Genomic DNA, 15,596 nt, shown 5'->3' on the forward strand with positions numbered 1-15,596 from the left:
TCCACAAGAAGAGTGGGGGATGGGAACAGAAGCCCTGCAGGAGGACGGGAGATGGGGAATGGAGATCCCACAGGAGGAAGGTGATGGGGAAGAGAGATCCCACAGGAGGAAGGGTAATGGTGAATAGAGATTCCACAGGAGTAAGAAGTATGGGAAAGAGAAATCCCACTGGAAGATGGGGGATGGGGAAGTCAGATCCCAGAGGAGGAAGGTTAATGGGGAATAGAGATTCCACAGGAGGAAGGGAAATGGGGAAGAGAGATCCCAAAGGAGGAAGGGGGATAAGGCATAGAGATTCTACAGGAGAAAGGGGGATGGTGAAGAGAGATCCCACAGGAGGAAGTCTGATGGACGAGTGATCCCAAAGGAGGAAAGTGGATGGAGAAGACAGATTCCATTGGAGGAAGGTGAATGAGGAAGGGTAATCCCACAGGAGGAGTGGGGATGGGGAAAATAGTTCCAACAGCAGGAATTTGATGGGGAGGAGAGAGCTCACAGCCGGAAGGGGATGGGGAAGGGGGATCGCACAGGAGGATCAGAGCATTGTGAAGAGAGATCAGACAGTAGGAGAGATCCCACAGAAGGAAGAGGAATGGGGAAGTGAGACTCCACAGGAAGTGGGGGGGGGGGTGGTGGATGGCAACAGAGGCCGCATAGCTGGAAGGGGGATGGGGCAGAGATCCCACGGGCGAAAGTGGGGTGGGGAATAGGGATCTCATAAGAGGAAGGAGCATGGGGAAGAGAGATCCGACAGTAGGAAGGGGGAAGGGAAAGAAGGCTCCCACAGGAGCAAGGGGTATGGGGATGAGGGCACCCACAGGAAGATGGGGGTTGGGGAAGACAGATCCCAGAGGAGGAAGGTGAATGGGGAAAGATCCCACAGGAGGAAGGGGGATGGGGAAGAGAGATGCCACAGGAGCAAGGTGAATGGGGATGGGTAATCCCACAGGAGGAGTGAGGAGTGGGGTTGGGGAAAATAGTTCCAACAGCAGGAATGTGATGGGGAGGAGAGAGCTCACAGCAGGAAGGGGGATGGAGCAGATATCCCACGGGCGAATGTGGGTTGGGGAAGAGAGATCCCATAGGAGGAAGTGGGGTGGGGAAGAGAGATCCCACAGGAGGAAGGGGATGGAGAAGAGAGATCTCACAGAAGGAAAATGGGGAATAGAGATTTCTCAGGAGGAAGGGGGATGGGTAAGAGAGATCCCACCGGAGGAAGGAGTTTGGGAACAGGAGCCCCACATGAGGCAGGGGGATGGTGTGGAGAGATCCCACGAGGAAGGGTGTTGACATAGAGAGATCCCACAGGAGCAAAGGGAATGGGAAGAGAGATCCGACAGTAAGAGGAAGGACTGGGAAGAGTAGGAGAGATTCCTCAGGAGTTATGGGGATGGGAAAGAGAGATCCTACATCAAGAGGGGACATGGAACAGAGGACCCACAGGAGGAACGGGGATGGGGAGAGCCCACAAGAGGAAGTCGGATGGACGAGTGATCCCAAAGCAGGCAGGTGGATGGGTATATTCCATTAGAGTAAGGGGTATGGGGAAGAGAGATCCCATGGGAGGAAAGGGGGTGGGGAAGTGAGATACCACAGGAGGAAGGGAGATGGGGAAGAGGGATCCCACAGGAGGGTGAGTGTTGGGGAATAGAGATCCCACAGGAGGAATGGGGATGGGAAAGAGAGAGCCGTCAGGAATAGGGGACATGGAACAGAGGACCCACAGGAGGAAGGGGAACGGGGAGAGCCCACAGGTGGAAGTCGGATGGACGAGAGATCCCAAAGGAGGAAGGCGAATGGGGAATGGATATCCCATTAGAGGAAGCAATATGGGGAAGAGCGAACCCACCTGAGGAAAGAGATCACATCGGAATAAGGGGGATGGGGAAGAGAGTTCCCACGGGAGTAAGGGGTTTGTGAAAGGAGGAAGGTGAATGGGGAAGGGTAATTCCACCGGAAGAATGGGGATAGGGAAGGGAGTTGCCAGCGGAGGAAGGGGGATGGGGAAGAGAGATCCCAGGGGAGGAAGTGGGATTGAAGAGAGATCCCACAGGAGTAAGGGGATGGGGAGGAGAGTTCCCACAGGCGGAAAGGGATGGGGAAGAGAGATCCCACAGGAGAAAGTGGTTGGGGAAAAGAGATCCCACAGGAGAAAGAGAGATGGGGAGAGGGATCCCACCGGAGGAAGGGGGATGGAGAAGAGAAATCCCACAGGAATAAGGCGATGTGGAGTACAGGTCCCACAGGCGGAAGGGGGATGGGGAAGAGAGATCCCACAGGCGGAGGGGGGAAGGCAGGAGAGGTCCTACAGGAGGAAGGAGGATGGGGTAGAGAGATCCCACAGGAGGAAGGGGGATGGGGAAGAGAGATCCCACAGGAAGTCGGCTGATGGGGAATAGTGAGGGCAGATGAAGAAGGGAGATGTGGAAGAGAGATCACTCAGGAGGAAGAGAGAACCTACAGCAGGAAATTGATGGGGAAGAGAGATCCCTCAGGAGGACGCTGGATGGGAACAGCGGCCCCACAGGAGGAAGGGGAATAGGGAATAGTGATCCCACAGGAGGATGGGGTGTGTAGAAGAGAGTTCTCACAGGAGGATGGGGGATGGGTTGAGAGATCCCACAGGAAGAAGGAAGATGGGGATGAGACATCCCACAGGATGAAGAGGGGTGGGGTAAAGACATCGCACAGGAAGATTAGGAAAGTGTAATAGCGAACCCACGGGAGAAATGGCGATGGGTACTTGATCCCAAAGAATGGAAGGGGGATTGGGATGAGAGGTCCCACAGGAGGATTCCAAGGGTAAACGATAATCCTACAAGACGAGTGGATGCATAAATGTTTGTACGTGTATGTTGGGTCTGAACAGAGGCCCAGAGGAGATGCGCCCTCGCTCTTTGCGGATCTGGAAGTGAGCAAAGTCACACACGGGGAAGGGCAGGGGAGGACAATCTCACAATGGTATTTCTTTCCTTCTCACTGGAACAGTCTGCTGACGGTCACTTGTCCCTCACCGGGAAGGGGGCGTGAATCTCTGACCCACCTGCTGCAGTCAGTGTCGGTCTGGGTGTCAGTAACAGTGAGAAGGAACATTGTCAATGGACGTGTCACAGGCAGCGAGAAACACGGCTATTCCTGTGATTTACTACCAGTAAACCAATGGTTGTTGTTCCCTGATCTGATGAAGTCTCCAACATCCCTTCAGAAGGAGCCACAGGGCCCTCTCGTCCTTGGGGAATTACTGACCAATCCCCTGGGTATTTGTCACAATTCTTCTTAATCTGATTTACAAATTTACCGAAACTCCTTTACATTGAAACAACACAATGAGACAGTTTCACAGTTTAGAGTGAGAGATAAATCAAGTTACCCCAACTTCTGGCACTTGTGCAGCCCGGGTCCCAGCCGCTGGATTCCTTCACACTGAATGTGGCAGTTCTCCAGGTCGAGGTGTTTTATTGTATCACAGAATCCGATGGCATGAGACAGGACCGCGCAGTCAATCGGGGTCAGTGTCATTCCACTGAATGAAAGTGTTTCCACTGATCCCAGTGTTTCCTGAGCCAGTTCACGATTCTGAGACTCAAACAGGTAGTGCAATGTGTTCAGGAGGCTCCTCTTACGAGCTTCAGTCCCAGTGTTTCCAATCCGGTGTTTAACCTCCTCCTTAACCCAGTCAATTACCCGGCAGGTTGTTTCATGAGGAAATGGACCCAGAAACTCCTCCAGGCCCCGAGCTGTCATTGGGGAGGAGAGACCAGCAAGAAAACGGAGAAATACCTCAAATTGCCCATCTATAATGCTGTAGGCTTCAGTGAGGAATATCAGGATATCCCCTGGATGTGGATTCAGGAATTGTGCGACTGCAGCTACAAACTCTTGGATGGTGAGGTGTGGGAATGTGTACACCACGCTCCGGGCAGAATCCTCTCTCTCTAAAAGCTCCATCAGGAACCCGGACAGGAACTGGGAAGGCTGCAGATCGTACTTGATCAAATCTCCATCTGTAAACAGAATCTTCTTCTCGGACACTCCTCTGAAGGCCATCTGACCAACCCTGAGTAACACATCACGGGGGTTCTCAATCTCACGGCCGTGGTTTTTCAGGATGTTGTAAATATAGTAGGAGTACAGTTGGGTGATAGTCTTGGGAATTCGCTGTGGTTCCCTGATACTTTGTGTGAAGAAGGGGCCCAGTGCCAGGACGAGGATCCAGCAGTAGGAGGGGTTGTAGCTCATGGTGTACAGGATCTCGTTCTCCTCCACGTGTTTGAAAACAGCTGCTGCCACTGTCTGATCTTCAAAATGTCTGATGAAATATTCCTTCCGTTCCTCACCAACAAATCCCAGGATTTCAGCCCAGACACTGATCTTCGCCTTTTCCAATAAATGTAGTGCAGTGGGGCGGGTGGTCACCAGCACTGAACACCCTGGGAGAAGCTTGCCCTGGATTAAACTGTACACAATGTCAGACACCTTGCACTTGAATTCAGGATGTGTGCATGTGGACTGAGGTTCTGTGTTTCTCCGACTGTCAGAAAAATCAATTGTGTCATTGAATTCATCCAAACCATCGAATATAAACAGCAATCCCTCTGGGTTCTTCCAGACCTCTGTCAGGATATTCCCAAAGTAAGGATACTGATCCAGAATCAGTTCCTTCAGGTTTATTCTGCAGTTAATGGAGTTTAAATCCCGGAATTTGAAACTGAAGACAAACTGGAACTGTTGGTATATTTTCCCCGTGGCCCAGTCATAAACGATCTTTTGTACCATTGTGGTTTTCCCGATCCCCGCGACTCCGGTCACTGCTGCTGAATCCCCAGGTTTGGATTTACTCCAGGAAAAGCTGCTCTGGTACAACTGATCAGTCCGGATTTTTTCCAGCTCTCCGCGGAGATGTTTCTCTCTCCACTCCTCGTGGTCTCTGCCTCTTGCCAGCAGCTCATGTTCCACCAGTCTCCGATCTCGAACAGTCGAAATGACCGTGAGCTCAACGTATCGATCAAACAGCTGGAAAACCTTGACCTTCTCCCTCATCAAGATCGTGTTCACTCTCAGTGTTTCAGTTTGTCCCCGCAGAGTCTCCTTGTGTTTCTGTTGAACATCTTCCATAAGAACAGAGAACATAATCAAAATGTTAAATGGCTCAACTGACAAAGAACATTATAACGGCATTTGAACATTCAGTGTTTGAGATTACATGAATTAATTCAATGCTTCCATGGATATTAGGACAGAAAGTAAAATTTTGTTTACAGACAGTGGAATTTGACAGCGATGGATGTCCCAGAAAATCATTAGCAGACGATGAACACAAAGGAACTGCAGAGACTGATAGAGCTTGGCACCAGAAGTGTCACAGGAGTTGACAGACCGCATTGAATGCAACGTAAGACTGCCTTAGGGGCTCCAGTTCCAGATTTTTCCCCACTGGGTTTACTCATAAGTTTCCCCCATGAGGGGTACAGCGTGAGGTCACTGTTTTCCTTCTTCTGGATGAGGTGCCAATCACGGCCGACGAGCCCCAATTGCCCGAAATGACTGGTTATCAGGTGGCAGTAACCCGCATTTGTCCTTTCTACTATGGGAAGAAATGCCTCTACCAAGCTTAGTAGCTAAGCCACACGTGAAGGCCAGGAGCTGGAGCTGATTGTCTGAGGCTGTTTGAGTCGCACGCCACTGGGAGCATTTAATAGGTCGTGGGAGCGTATCCCTGCTACCACCCCTGGGTGTAACAATCTTAAACAACCAAGCAGCTCTGTGTTATTGACAACAACATCTTGGCAAATTGTTTTTTTATAGTCACATGTACCAAGATACAATGAAATCGTTTATGCATGCGATCCAAATAAATAATATCATCACGTCGGTGCAATGAGGTCCTACAAGGAAAAGCAGAACAGAATAGTTCAGGGAAACAGTGTTTCAGTTGCTGACGAAATGCAGTGCAGGCAGACAATAAGGTACAAGGCCAAATGATCGTTGGCAGGTCAGATATTTTTGCTTATTTTTGAACTATTCTCCTAAACTGTAGAATTCAACAATTAAAACAACAGTACTGTACAAAATTCTGAGGCAGATATATTCAACTAGGGAGACCAAGACTTCTGCAAGTACTGTGTAAGGGATGTAGACTCCGTTAGTCACTTTTAAGCACCAGCGTAAAACTTTTTTTTAAAATTTGAACCTTGCTTGTAATTGAAATTATTTTGTCTTTTATTTTCTAGTTTTCACTTTATCCCATTGTAACGCAATTTGAACGACATTCCCCCGATGAAAGGTTCGTTATAAATAACCGAGTATTAATTTTTATTTTTTCTTAATTCAAAATGGCAAATCCTGAGGTATGGGCATATCCAAGCACATTCATTTCTCAATTGATAGATAATTTCAGATTACTCTCGTGGTGTATACTATTGTGGCTTTCGTAAGATTTACATGAACATTGCTGTGTGGAGCTAATTCTTTAATACTATTGTGTAGTGCTGTTTGGATGATACCAGTTGTTGATATTATTATCGGGACAATGTATACTGTGTTCCACAGTCTTTCAATTTCCACTTTTAATTCAGCATATTTCTAACGTTTTTCATTAATTGATTTCTGTAAGTTATGTGTGTTTGGAATGGCTTTATCTATTTAAGGAGTTGTTTTTGATAGTTTATCCTGTAAAACTATAGCCGGACAGTTATTATGAATTGTCCTATCTGTAATAATGGATCGGTCACGGTGGATTTGTCGGACTCTAAGTCTACAAGTGGAGCAGACTTGTATTTGTAGCGAGGGATGGTGTTTTTCGTCAGTTGTAGTTTATGCAAGATTTTGGTGAAAGTTGTCTACCACTTTATTGTCAGTGCTCAGATTGAGTAAAACTACTGCAGGATCCTGTAATGTGTTCAATTGTTTCTGGCAGCTCTTGTAATTTTCAGCATTTATCACCTTGAACCTGCTGGCCTTTATTCGTTATTATTGATAACTAGATGTGTTAACCACCTGGTCCTGTATTGCTACAATGACCTCTTCCGTTTCTGGGAAGAGGTCTCCAACTCTGAGCCAGGCGCTCAACGCTTCCTTGTCGACATCGCTCAGATCGTGGGGATATCTTCCGTGGGGAGTCAGGCTCTTACACTCTTCCAAGTTTAACGTTCTTCTATTATGATTGTTTCTTCATTTTTATGGGTTATGCTTTCATTTACGTTCAGTGATGTGTACCCCTTATCAGAATTGCATATGCTTGTGCGGAGTGCTGAATCCTCCTTGCGTTGATGAAAATATATCGTTAGAGCTAATTGTAGGTTTCAGAAAGGGTAAGATGAGGAAACACGACACACCAATCCTCACAGGTGGATCTGAAGTGAAGAGTGTGGGCAATTTCAAAATCCTGGGTGCAATATCTCTCAGTACCTGACCTGGACCCAATATATCGATGCAGCTACAGAGAAGGTAAAACAGTGGCTATACTTCATCTCGAGTTTCCAACATCTCTCGAATATTTCTACAGGTGTAACTTCCAAAGCATTATAACTGGCTGCATCACCATCTGGTTCATGGGGACTACTGCACAGGATCGGACACTCAAGCACACTCAACGATTGAGAAACATCTTCTTATTCTCTACAATCCAGTTTCTGAATGGACACAGAACCTATCGATACTGACTCACTAATCTCTTTTTTATTTCTATTTCTGCACAACTTATTTAATTTAATATTTTATATAATCACATGCATAGCTATATATGCTATATATGGTTTCTTTGGAAATTAGTTCCATTATTTGAATTAATTGTTTTAGCTCCACTGATGCAAGAGTAACTAATTTCCAATCATCCCTGTATAGCTGTGTAAGGTATAATTCGTTGCGCTTTTTTCCACCGATTCGATACAGATTTTTGTCTGATTCAGGAAATTCAAGAGTGGATTTGACGCCAGACAAAACCATAGTGAGCTTAGTGCGTCACTCTGGAAAAAGTCTGCATTTATTTTGGTAACAGTGGCTGTCCCGTTGTGGTTGTTATTAGGGCGTTTATTGTAATTCATTAGATGTTGTAGAAATTTCACAAGTATTGGATGCATCTTTTATAATATTGGAACCTCTTAACCATGTGAGAGACAGAATCAAATGGTTTTTGATAGATAATATAACATTGAAAGATTTCTACTCTTCCCAGTGCTCGATAGATACATAATCTATTATTAGTTGCTCCTTAAATCCGTTCATACACTAAGTGAATTCTTTCTGCTCTTCTGTAAATATATTGTGGTTATCTAAGTGAGTGGTTATTAGTTACGAGATGCAGGATGTTGCAATTTTATAAATAAAGTTGTCTTATTATTATTAAGAGCCAATAATAACATAGTTGCAGACAATCAATAGCCTTATAAATGCAGAATTAAAGCTGTCCTTGAGGCTGGTGGTACGAACCTTCAGCCTTTTATATCTTCTGTCCCACGGGTGTATGACAGAGAGAATGTTTGAGGTGGTTTGGTGTTCAGCAGCGAGGCTTTGGGCGGGATTTGCGTCTTGCTAACGGTGGAGTTCTTCCAGGAGGTGACAAAGGTGACAGATGAAGTCACACATGGAGATTTTTTATTTGGATATCAGTCGGGTGTTTGACAAGGTCCCACAAGGAATGCTTATACAGAAATTTAACATGCTTGAGAACTGTGTGAATTGTCCTGGCTGGCGGTGATCCACATTGGGAGAAACTTCTTTCACTGGCAGGTGGTGAATCTGTGATATTATTATTATAGACAGTTGAGGAAGACAAGTAATTGGGTATATTTAAAATGCAGGTCGATAGGTTCCTAATTAGGAAAAGCATCAACGTTTACTGGGACAAGGCAGAATAATGGAGTTGAGAGGATTTGCAGAGCAAATTCACTGAGCCGATTGGCTTAATTCTGCTCCTGGACCTTATGGTTTTGGGTGCATCTGGAATTTGTGTTCACTTCTGATTGTCCAGCTCTTGGAAGGATTGGAGAGGGTGCAGAACAGGTTCATCAGGATGTTGCCTGGATTCGGTGACATGTGATACAAGTGGAGGTTTGATAAACTTGGTTTGTTTACTCTGGTGGTATAATAGAGATCTGACTGAGGTGTACAAGTTTGAGAGATAAGAGTTTGGGTCAACAGCCTTTATTTTGTCTGTTTATTTTTACATAAGACTGGTGTCTAATACCAGAGGGACTTTGGTTAAGGTGAGATGGGATAAACTTACAGCAATTGTGGGTAGTTTTCTTCACAGACTTGTAGGTGCCTGGAATCTACTGTGTGGGTCGTGATGGAGGCAACTATGTTATAGATGCTCCTAGATATACATGAATATGCAGGGAATGCAAGCAAATGGTCAATAATATAAGAAAAAATACCAAAGTACTTTTTTCTTTCTCAGATATATCAAGAATAAAAAAAGAAGATATCGGACCGCAGAAAAATGATGTTCTAGATGCAGTAACAGGTGTAAAGGAAATGCCAGACAATCTCTGTGGAGGTCAATAGCGAATTGTACCTCTCCCCATAGATGCTGCCTGACCTGCTGCGTTCCACCAGCATTGTGTGTGTGTTGCTTCAAATTCCAGCATCTGCAGATTTCCTCGTATCAGCGAATGATTAATGGTGAATTTTGATTCCCAGATTTTGCGAAGTCCCAGACTAACATTTGAGGCGTGATTTGAACTGTGCATTTCATCACTCACCTATCAGTTGAGTGGGTAACTCAAATAACCCTTGGGCAATGTTCATGTATTCCTGTGGATCAGGACCTGTTTAAATATATTTTTTTAAAAATCCATGAAAACAGAGCCAAAATAATTAAATAACTAAAATTTATTTCAATGTACCTTTGCGTTCAGTGTGTGTTTTTAACATACCTCGCTCCTGTATTTCCCTCAGTATTCTGTCCAACTTCGGTAACTCAGTCCTCCATGTCACAAATGATTCCCACATCGCCCTCCGGGCCTGGGAACCTTTGCCAATCACCAAACTGAGGAAGAGTCTGGAACTCTCTGTCCGGTTTCCCTTCTCTGTCAGCTCAGTGACTTTCTACAAAAGGAAAACAATGAACTTATTATGGAGCAGACGGACAGACATGGAGAATGTTGAGGAAAATATATGTTCATGGCCCCACTAGCTTCATAACAGATGCGGTCACTGGCCTGCTGTCTCATCCTTACTGGGTTTAGTCGTTAATAGAGAAACAGGAGCTGAGGGAAATTCTAAATCAATATTGTGTAAGAATAAGGATTCACTGACGCCCTGCCGTAGATGCAATGTGATTAATTTACTCGATCTGTCAATGTGCAGCAGTACCTCAACAAGATGTGACAAGAAGAACGGAAGGGAGGGGAGAGCGAGAGAGAGAGCAAAAAATAATGCATGGTGGGAATCACTGAATCATGGCTGAAAGCAGTTCATAGTTGGGTGCTCACATCCAAGGATAAATATTGAATCGAAAGGATAGGCAGGTAGATGAAAGGGTTGGGTTTACTATGTTGTCATTAAAAATGAAAAGTCCTGAGAAAGAGGTGATATCGGACTGTACGATGTAGATGTTAAGAGACTGTACAGGTAAAATGACCCTGATGGAAATTATATACAGGGCTGTTAATAGTAGCCAGGATGTGAGCTACAAATTATAATGGGGGAGAGAAGAGGCCTGTAAAAATGTGAATGATAAAGTTGTCCTTGGTAGCTTGGAAAATCAGTTCGGTGCTGAATCCTGAGTCAGGGAAATTGTATAATGCCTGTGAAATGGCTTTTGAGGGAAGCTTATGATTGAGCCCACTATAGAAAGGCGGATCTGTATTTTGTGTTGTGTATTACACAAGATTTGATTAAGGAGCTTAAGGTAACTAAACCCTTAAGAGGCAGTAATCATAAAATAAAGGAACTCGCTCTGCAGTTTGAGAGGGAGAAGGTAAAGTTAGATATATCAGTGTTACAGTGGAACAAAGGAATTACAGAAGCATGAGAGAGGAGCTGGGCAAAACAAAATTCGAAAATGACACTAACAGGGACAATGGCAGAGCTGGAATGGCTGAAGTTTCTCGGAGCAATTCAGAAGGTGCAGGACGAGAAGCTTGACTGGACTGCCAACACAGATGCCTTGTGCAGGAAGGCACAGAGTCGAATGTACTTCCTAAGAAGGTTGGCGTCATTCAATGTCTGTAGTGAGATGCTGTAGATGTTCTATAGGTCAGTTGTGGAGAGCGCCCTCTTCTTTATGGTGGCGTGTTGGGGAGGCAGCATTATGGTGCCGTGTTGGCGTGTTGGGGAGGGACGCCTCACGTCTTAATAAGCTGGTAAGGAAGGAGGGCTCTGTCGTGGGCAAAGTACTGGAGAGTATAACATCGGTAGCTGAGCGAAGGGCGCTGAGTAGGCTACGGTCAATTATGGATAACACTGAACATCCTCTACATAGCACCATCCAGAGACAGAGAAGCAGTTTCAGCGACAGGTTACTATCGATGCAATGCTCCTCAGACAGGATGAAGAGGTCAATACTCCCCAATGCCATTAGGCTTTACAATTCTACCTCCAGGACTTAAGAACTTTTTAAAAGCTATTAATGCTTTTTGAGACGGTGATTTAGATGCATATCATATTTTTTTTACTGAGTTAAGTATTGTATGTAATTAGTTTTGCTACAACAAGTGTATGGGACATTGGAAAAAAAGTTGAATTTCCCCATGGGGATGAATAAAGTATCTATCTATCTATCTATCTATCTATCTATCTATCTATCTATCTATCTATCTATCTATCTATCTATCTATCTATCTATCTATCTATCTATCTATCTATCTATCTATCTATCTATCAAAGGAACACAAAGATGAAGAATTATTCTAAAGGGAGGGTGATCAACCGTGGCTGACGAGGTAGTCAAAGCAGCACAAAAGCAAAAGAGAGGGCACAGAATATTACAAAATATAGTAGAAAGCTGGAGGACTGAGATGTTTTTACAGATCAACAGAAGGCAATTAAAAAGCCGTTAAGTAGAGAAAATATGAAATATGAAGGTATGCTAGCGAATAATGTAAAATAGCTTAGCAAAAGGTCCGTCTGATATATGAAGAGTGAAAGAGAGGAAAGTGCATATTGGGCCGCTGGAAAACGACAGTGGAGAGGTACTGTCAGGGGAGAATGAAATGCCAGAATGTATTAGTAAGTATATTGCGTCAGTCTTTACTATAACAAACAGTAGAACGTGCCAGATATTTGAGAATGTCAGGTGGCAGAAGATAGATAGGTAGATAGATAGATAGATACTTTATTCATCCCCATGGGGAAATTCAACATTTTTTCCAATGTCCCATACACTTATTGTAGTGTATTTGCAATTATTAAGGAGAAGGTGCTCGGGAAGCTGAAAGTTCTGAAGATAGATGAGTCCAGATCAACTGCACTCGATTGCTTCTGAAAGAGGAGACTGAAGAGATTGTGGAGACATTAGTAATGATCGGTCAAGAATCAATAGATTTTGGAATGGTTCCAGAGGACTGATCATTTTAAATTATAGGCCAGTTAGTGTGATCAGCGTTTGGGAAGATGTCAGCAGTCGATTATTGAGGATAATGTTTCGGGGTATTTGGACGCACATGATAAAAAAAAGGCCAAAATCCATGGAAGGGATCTTGCCTAACAGACCTGTTGGAGGTTTTTGAGGGAACAGCATGCTGGGTCGACAACGGAGAGTCCGAGCAAGTTGTTTACTTGGACTTCCCGAGGACCTTTGACTAGGTGCCGCACATAACACCATTTAACAAGACAGTAGGACAAGAAAGACACGAGTATGGATAGAGGGTCCATGTTATTCTCCAGACAGAATTTGTCTGACTATCAGGAAGCACAAAATGGGAACAAATAGGGCGTTTTCTTGGTGGATGTTGGTGACTAGACGTGTTCTGCAGTGGCTGGTTTTGGGACAATTTCTTTTTCCATTATGCTGATGTTTTGAGGCTTTATGGCCCAGACTGCGCGCGTTACGAAGATATCGGGAGGGAAGCAGGGAGGACATACACAGATGGGAAAAAAATGGGCATGTCAGTGGCAATTGGAATTTAGTATAGGGAGGTACATGGCCATACACTTTGGCAGAAATAATGAAGACGTAGACTATTTTTGAGAGTTGTAAAGTGTCTCAGGAGACTTAGTGCGGTATTCCTTGCAGTTTGAGTCGGTGTTAGGAAAGGCAAAAACAAAATGTTAGCATTCATTGGCACTGACAGCTGCGGAGACCAGGTCACTGGGTATATTTAAAACAGAAGTTGGTACCTTCTTGATGAATCAGGTCAGCAAAGTTCACTGGGAGAAGGCAGGAGAATGGGGTTGAGAGGGATAGTAAATCACCCATGATGTAATCGGAGAAGAATCGATGGGCCTAATGGCCCATTTGTGCTCCGATGCCTTATGGTCTTATGATGTGTAAAGACAACAGAACATTTTAAGTCAAGGAATGTTGTGAACAAAGCGGATGAGCTTAAAACGTGGATTAGTACTTGGAGATATGATGTTGTGGCCATTACAGGGACTTGGATGTTTCAAGGACTTGAATGGTTACTTCAGGTGCCGGGTTTTAGATGTTTCAGAAAGGACAGGGAGGGAAGCAAAAGAGGTGGGGGCATGGCACTGTTGATCAGATATAGTGTCACGGCTGCGAAAAAGGGTGGACGCCATGGAGAGATTGTCTGTGTCTGAGTGAGTCTCTGTGGGTGGAGGTTACGAACAGAAAGGGGTCAATAACTTTACTGTGTGCTTTATATAGGCCGCCCAATAGAAACAAGGATATCGAGGAGCACTAGGGAAACAGATCCTGGAGAAATGTAATAATAACAGAGTTGCCGTGATAGGGGATTTTAATTTCCCAAATATCAATTAGCATCTCCCTAGAGCAAGGGGTTGACAAGGGGTGAAGTTTGTTATGTGGGTTCAGGAAGGTTTCTTGACACAATATGTAGATAAGCCTACAAGAGGAGAGACTGTACTTGATCTGGTATTGGAAGATGAACCTGGTCAAGTGTCAGATCTCTCAGTGGGACAGCATTTTGGAGATAGTGATCATAATTCTATCTCCTTTGCAATAGCATTAGAGAGAGATAGGAACAGACAAGACAGAAAAGCGTTCAATTGGAGTAAGAGGAATTATGAGGCTATCATAAGACGTGAAGAATAAGACCTATCAAGTGGGACAGTGGGAAAGTATGTATGGAACCGGAGGAAATAGGAGAGGTACTTAATGAATACTTTACTTCAGAATTCACTATGGAAAAGGATCTTGGTGATTGTAGTGATGACTTGCAGCAGACTGAAAAGCTTGAGCATGTAGATATTAAGAAAGAGGATGTGCTGCAGCTTTTGGAAAGCATCAAGTCGGATAAGTCGCCTGGACCGGATGGGATGTACCACAGACTACTGTGGGGGGGCGAGGTAGGAGATTGCTGAGCATCTGACTATGATCTTTGCATCATCAATGGAGACGGGAGAATTTCCGGAGAATTAGAGGGTTGCGGATATAACCATATAACAATTACAGCACGGAAACTGGCCATCTCGGTCTTTCTAGTCCGTGCCGATCGTTTACTCTCACCAAGTCCCACTGGCCCGCACTCAGCCCATATCCTTCGGTTCCTTACCTGTCCATATACCTATCCAATTTTACTTTAAATAACAATACCGAAACTGCCTCTACCACTTCTACTGGAAGCTCATTCCACACAGCTAACACTCTCTTATTAACTAACTTATTCAACGTTTCCCTGTAACTTAGGTGCTGAAACCCAGGTAACATTTCAGTAAATCTTCCCTGTACTCTCTATTTTGTTGACATCTTTCTTATAATTCGGTGACCAGAACTGTACACAATACTCCAAATTCAGCCTTACCAATGCCTTGTACAATTTTAACATTACATCCCAACTCCTATACTCAATGCTCTGATTTATAAAGGCCAACGTACCAAAAGCTTTCTTCACAACCCTATCCACATCAGATTCCACCTTCAGGGAACTATGCACCATTATTCCTAGATCACACTGTTCTACTGCATTCTTCAATGCCCTAACATTTACGATGTATGTCCTATTTGGATTATTCCTACCAAAATGTAGCACTTCACACTTATCAGCATTAAACTCCATCTGCCATCGTTCAGCCCACTCTTCTAACTGGCCTAAATCTCTCTGCAAGCTTTGAAAACCTACTTTATCCACAACGCCACCTACCTTAGTATCATCTGCAGACTTACTAATCCAATTTACCACCCCATCATCCAGATCATTAATGTTTTTGACGAACAAGATCGGACCCAATACAGATCACTGATGCACACCACTAGTCAACAGCCTCCAACCTGACAAACAGTTACCACCACTACTCACTGGCATCTCCCATCTAGCCACTGTTGAATACATTTTACTACTTCAATATTAATACCTAACGATTGAACCTTCCTAACTAACCTTCCGTGCGGAACCTTGTCAAGGCCTTAGTGAAGTCCATATAGACAACATCCGCTGCTTTACCCTCGTCAACTTCCCTCGAAACGTGTCAAACATGACCTTCCACGCACAAATCGATGCTGATTATTCCTA

At 44.5% G+C, this 15,596-nt stretch overlaps 1 protein-coding gene across 3 annotated transcripts in view; it reads right to left on the reverse strand.

Moving 5' to 3' along the window:
- The window catches only part of LOC140721328 (NACHT, LRR and PYD domains-containing protein 3-like), a 43,774-nt gene that overhangs the window by 4,834 nt on the left and 23,344 nt on the right, over positions 1 to 15,596 (reverse strand). For all 3 annotated transcript variants that reach the window (XM_073036175.1, XM_073036174.1, XM_073036173.1), the window contains exons 6-8: positions 9,876 to 10,047; positions 9,702 to 9,767; positions 3,371 to 5,108 (exon numbers count right to left, since the gene is read on the reverse strand). In XM_073036175.1, coding sequence (XP_072892276.1) covers positions 3,371 to 5,108; positions 9,702 to 9,767; positions 9,876 to 10,047 — 1,976 coding nt within the window. The remainder of the gene's footprint in view (positions 1 to 3,370; positions 5,109 to 9,701; positions 9,768 to 9,875; positions 10,048 to 15,596) is intronic.

Source organism: Hemitrygon akajei, unplaced genomic scaffold, assembly GCF_048418815.1.
Source record: "Hemitrygon akajei unplaced genomic scaffold, sHemAka1.3 Scf000054, whole genome shotgun sequence".
Classification (NCBI taxonomy): domain Eukaryota; kingdom Metazoa; phylum Chordata; class Chondrichthyes; order Myliobatiformes; family Dasyatidae; genus Hemitrygon; species Hemitrygon akajei.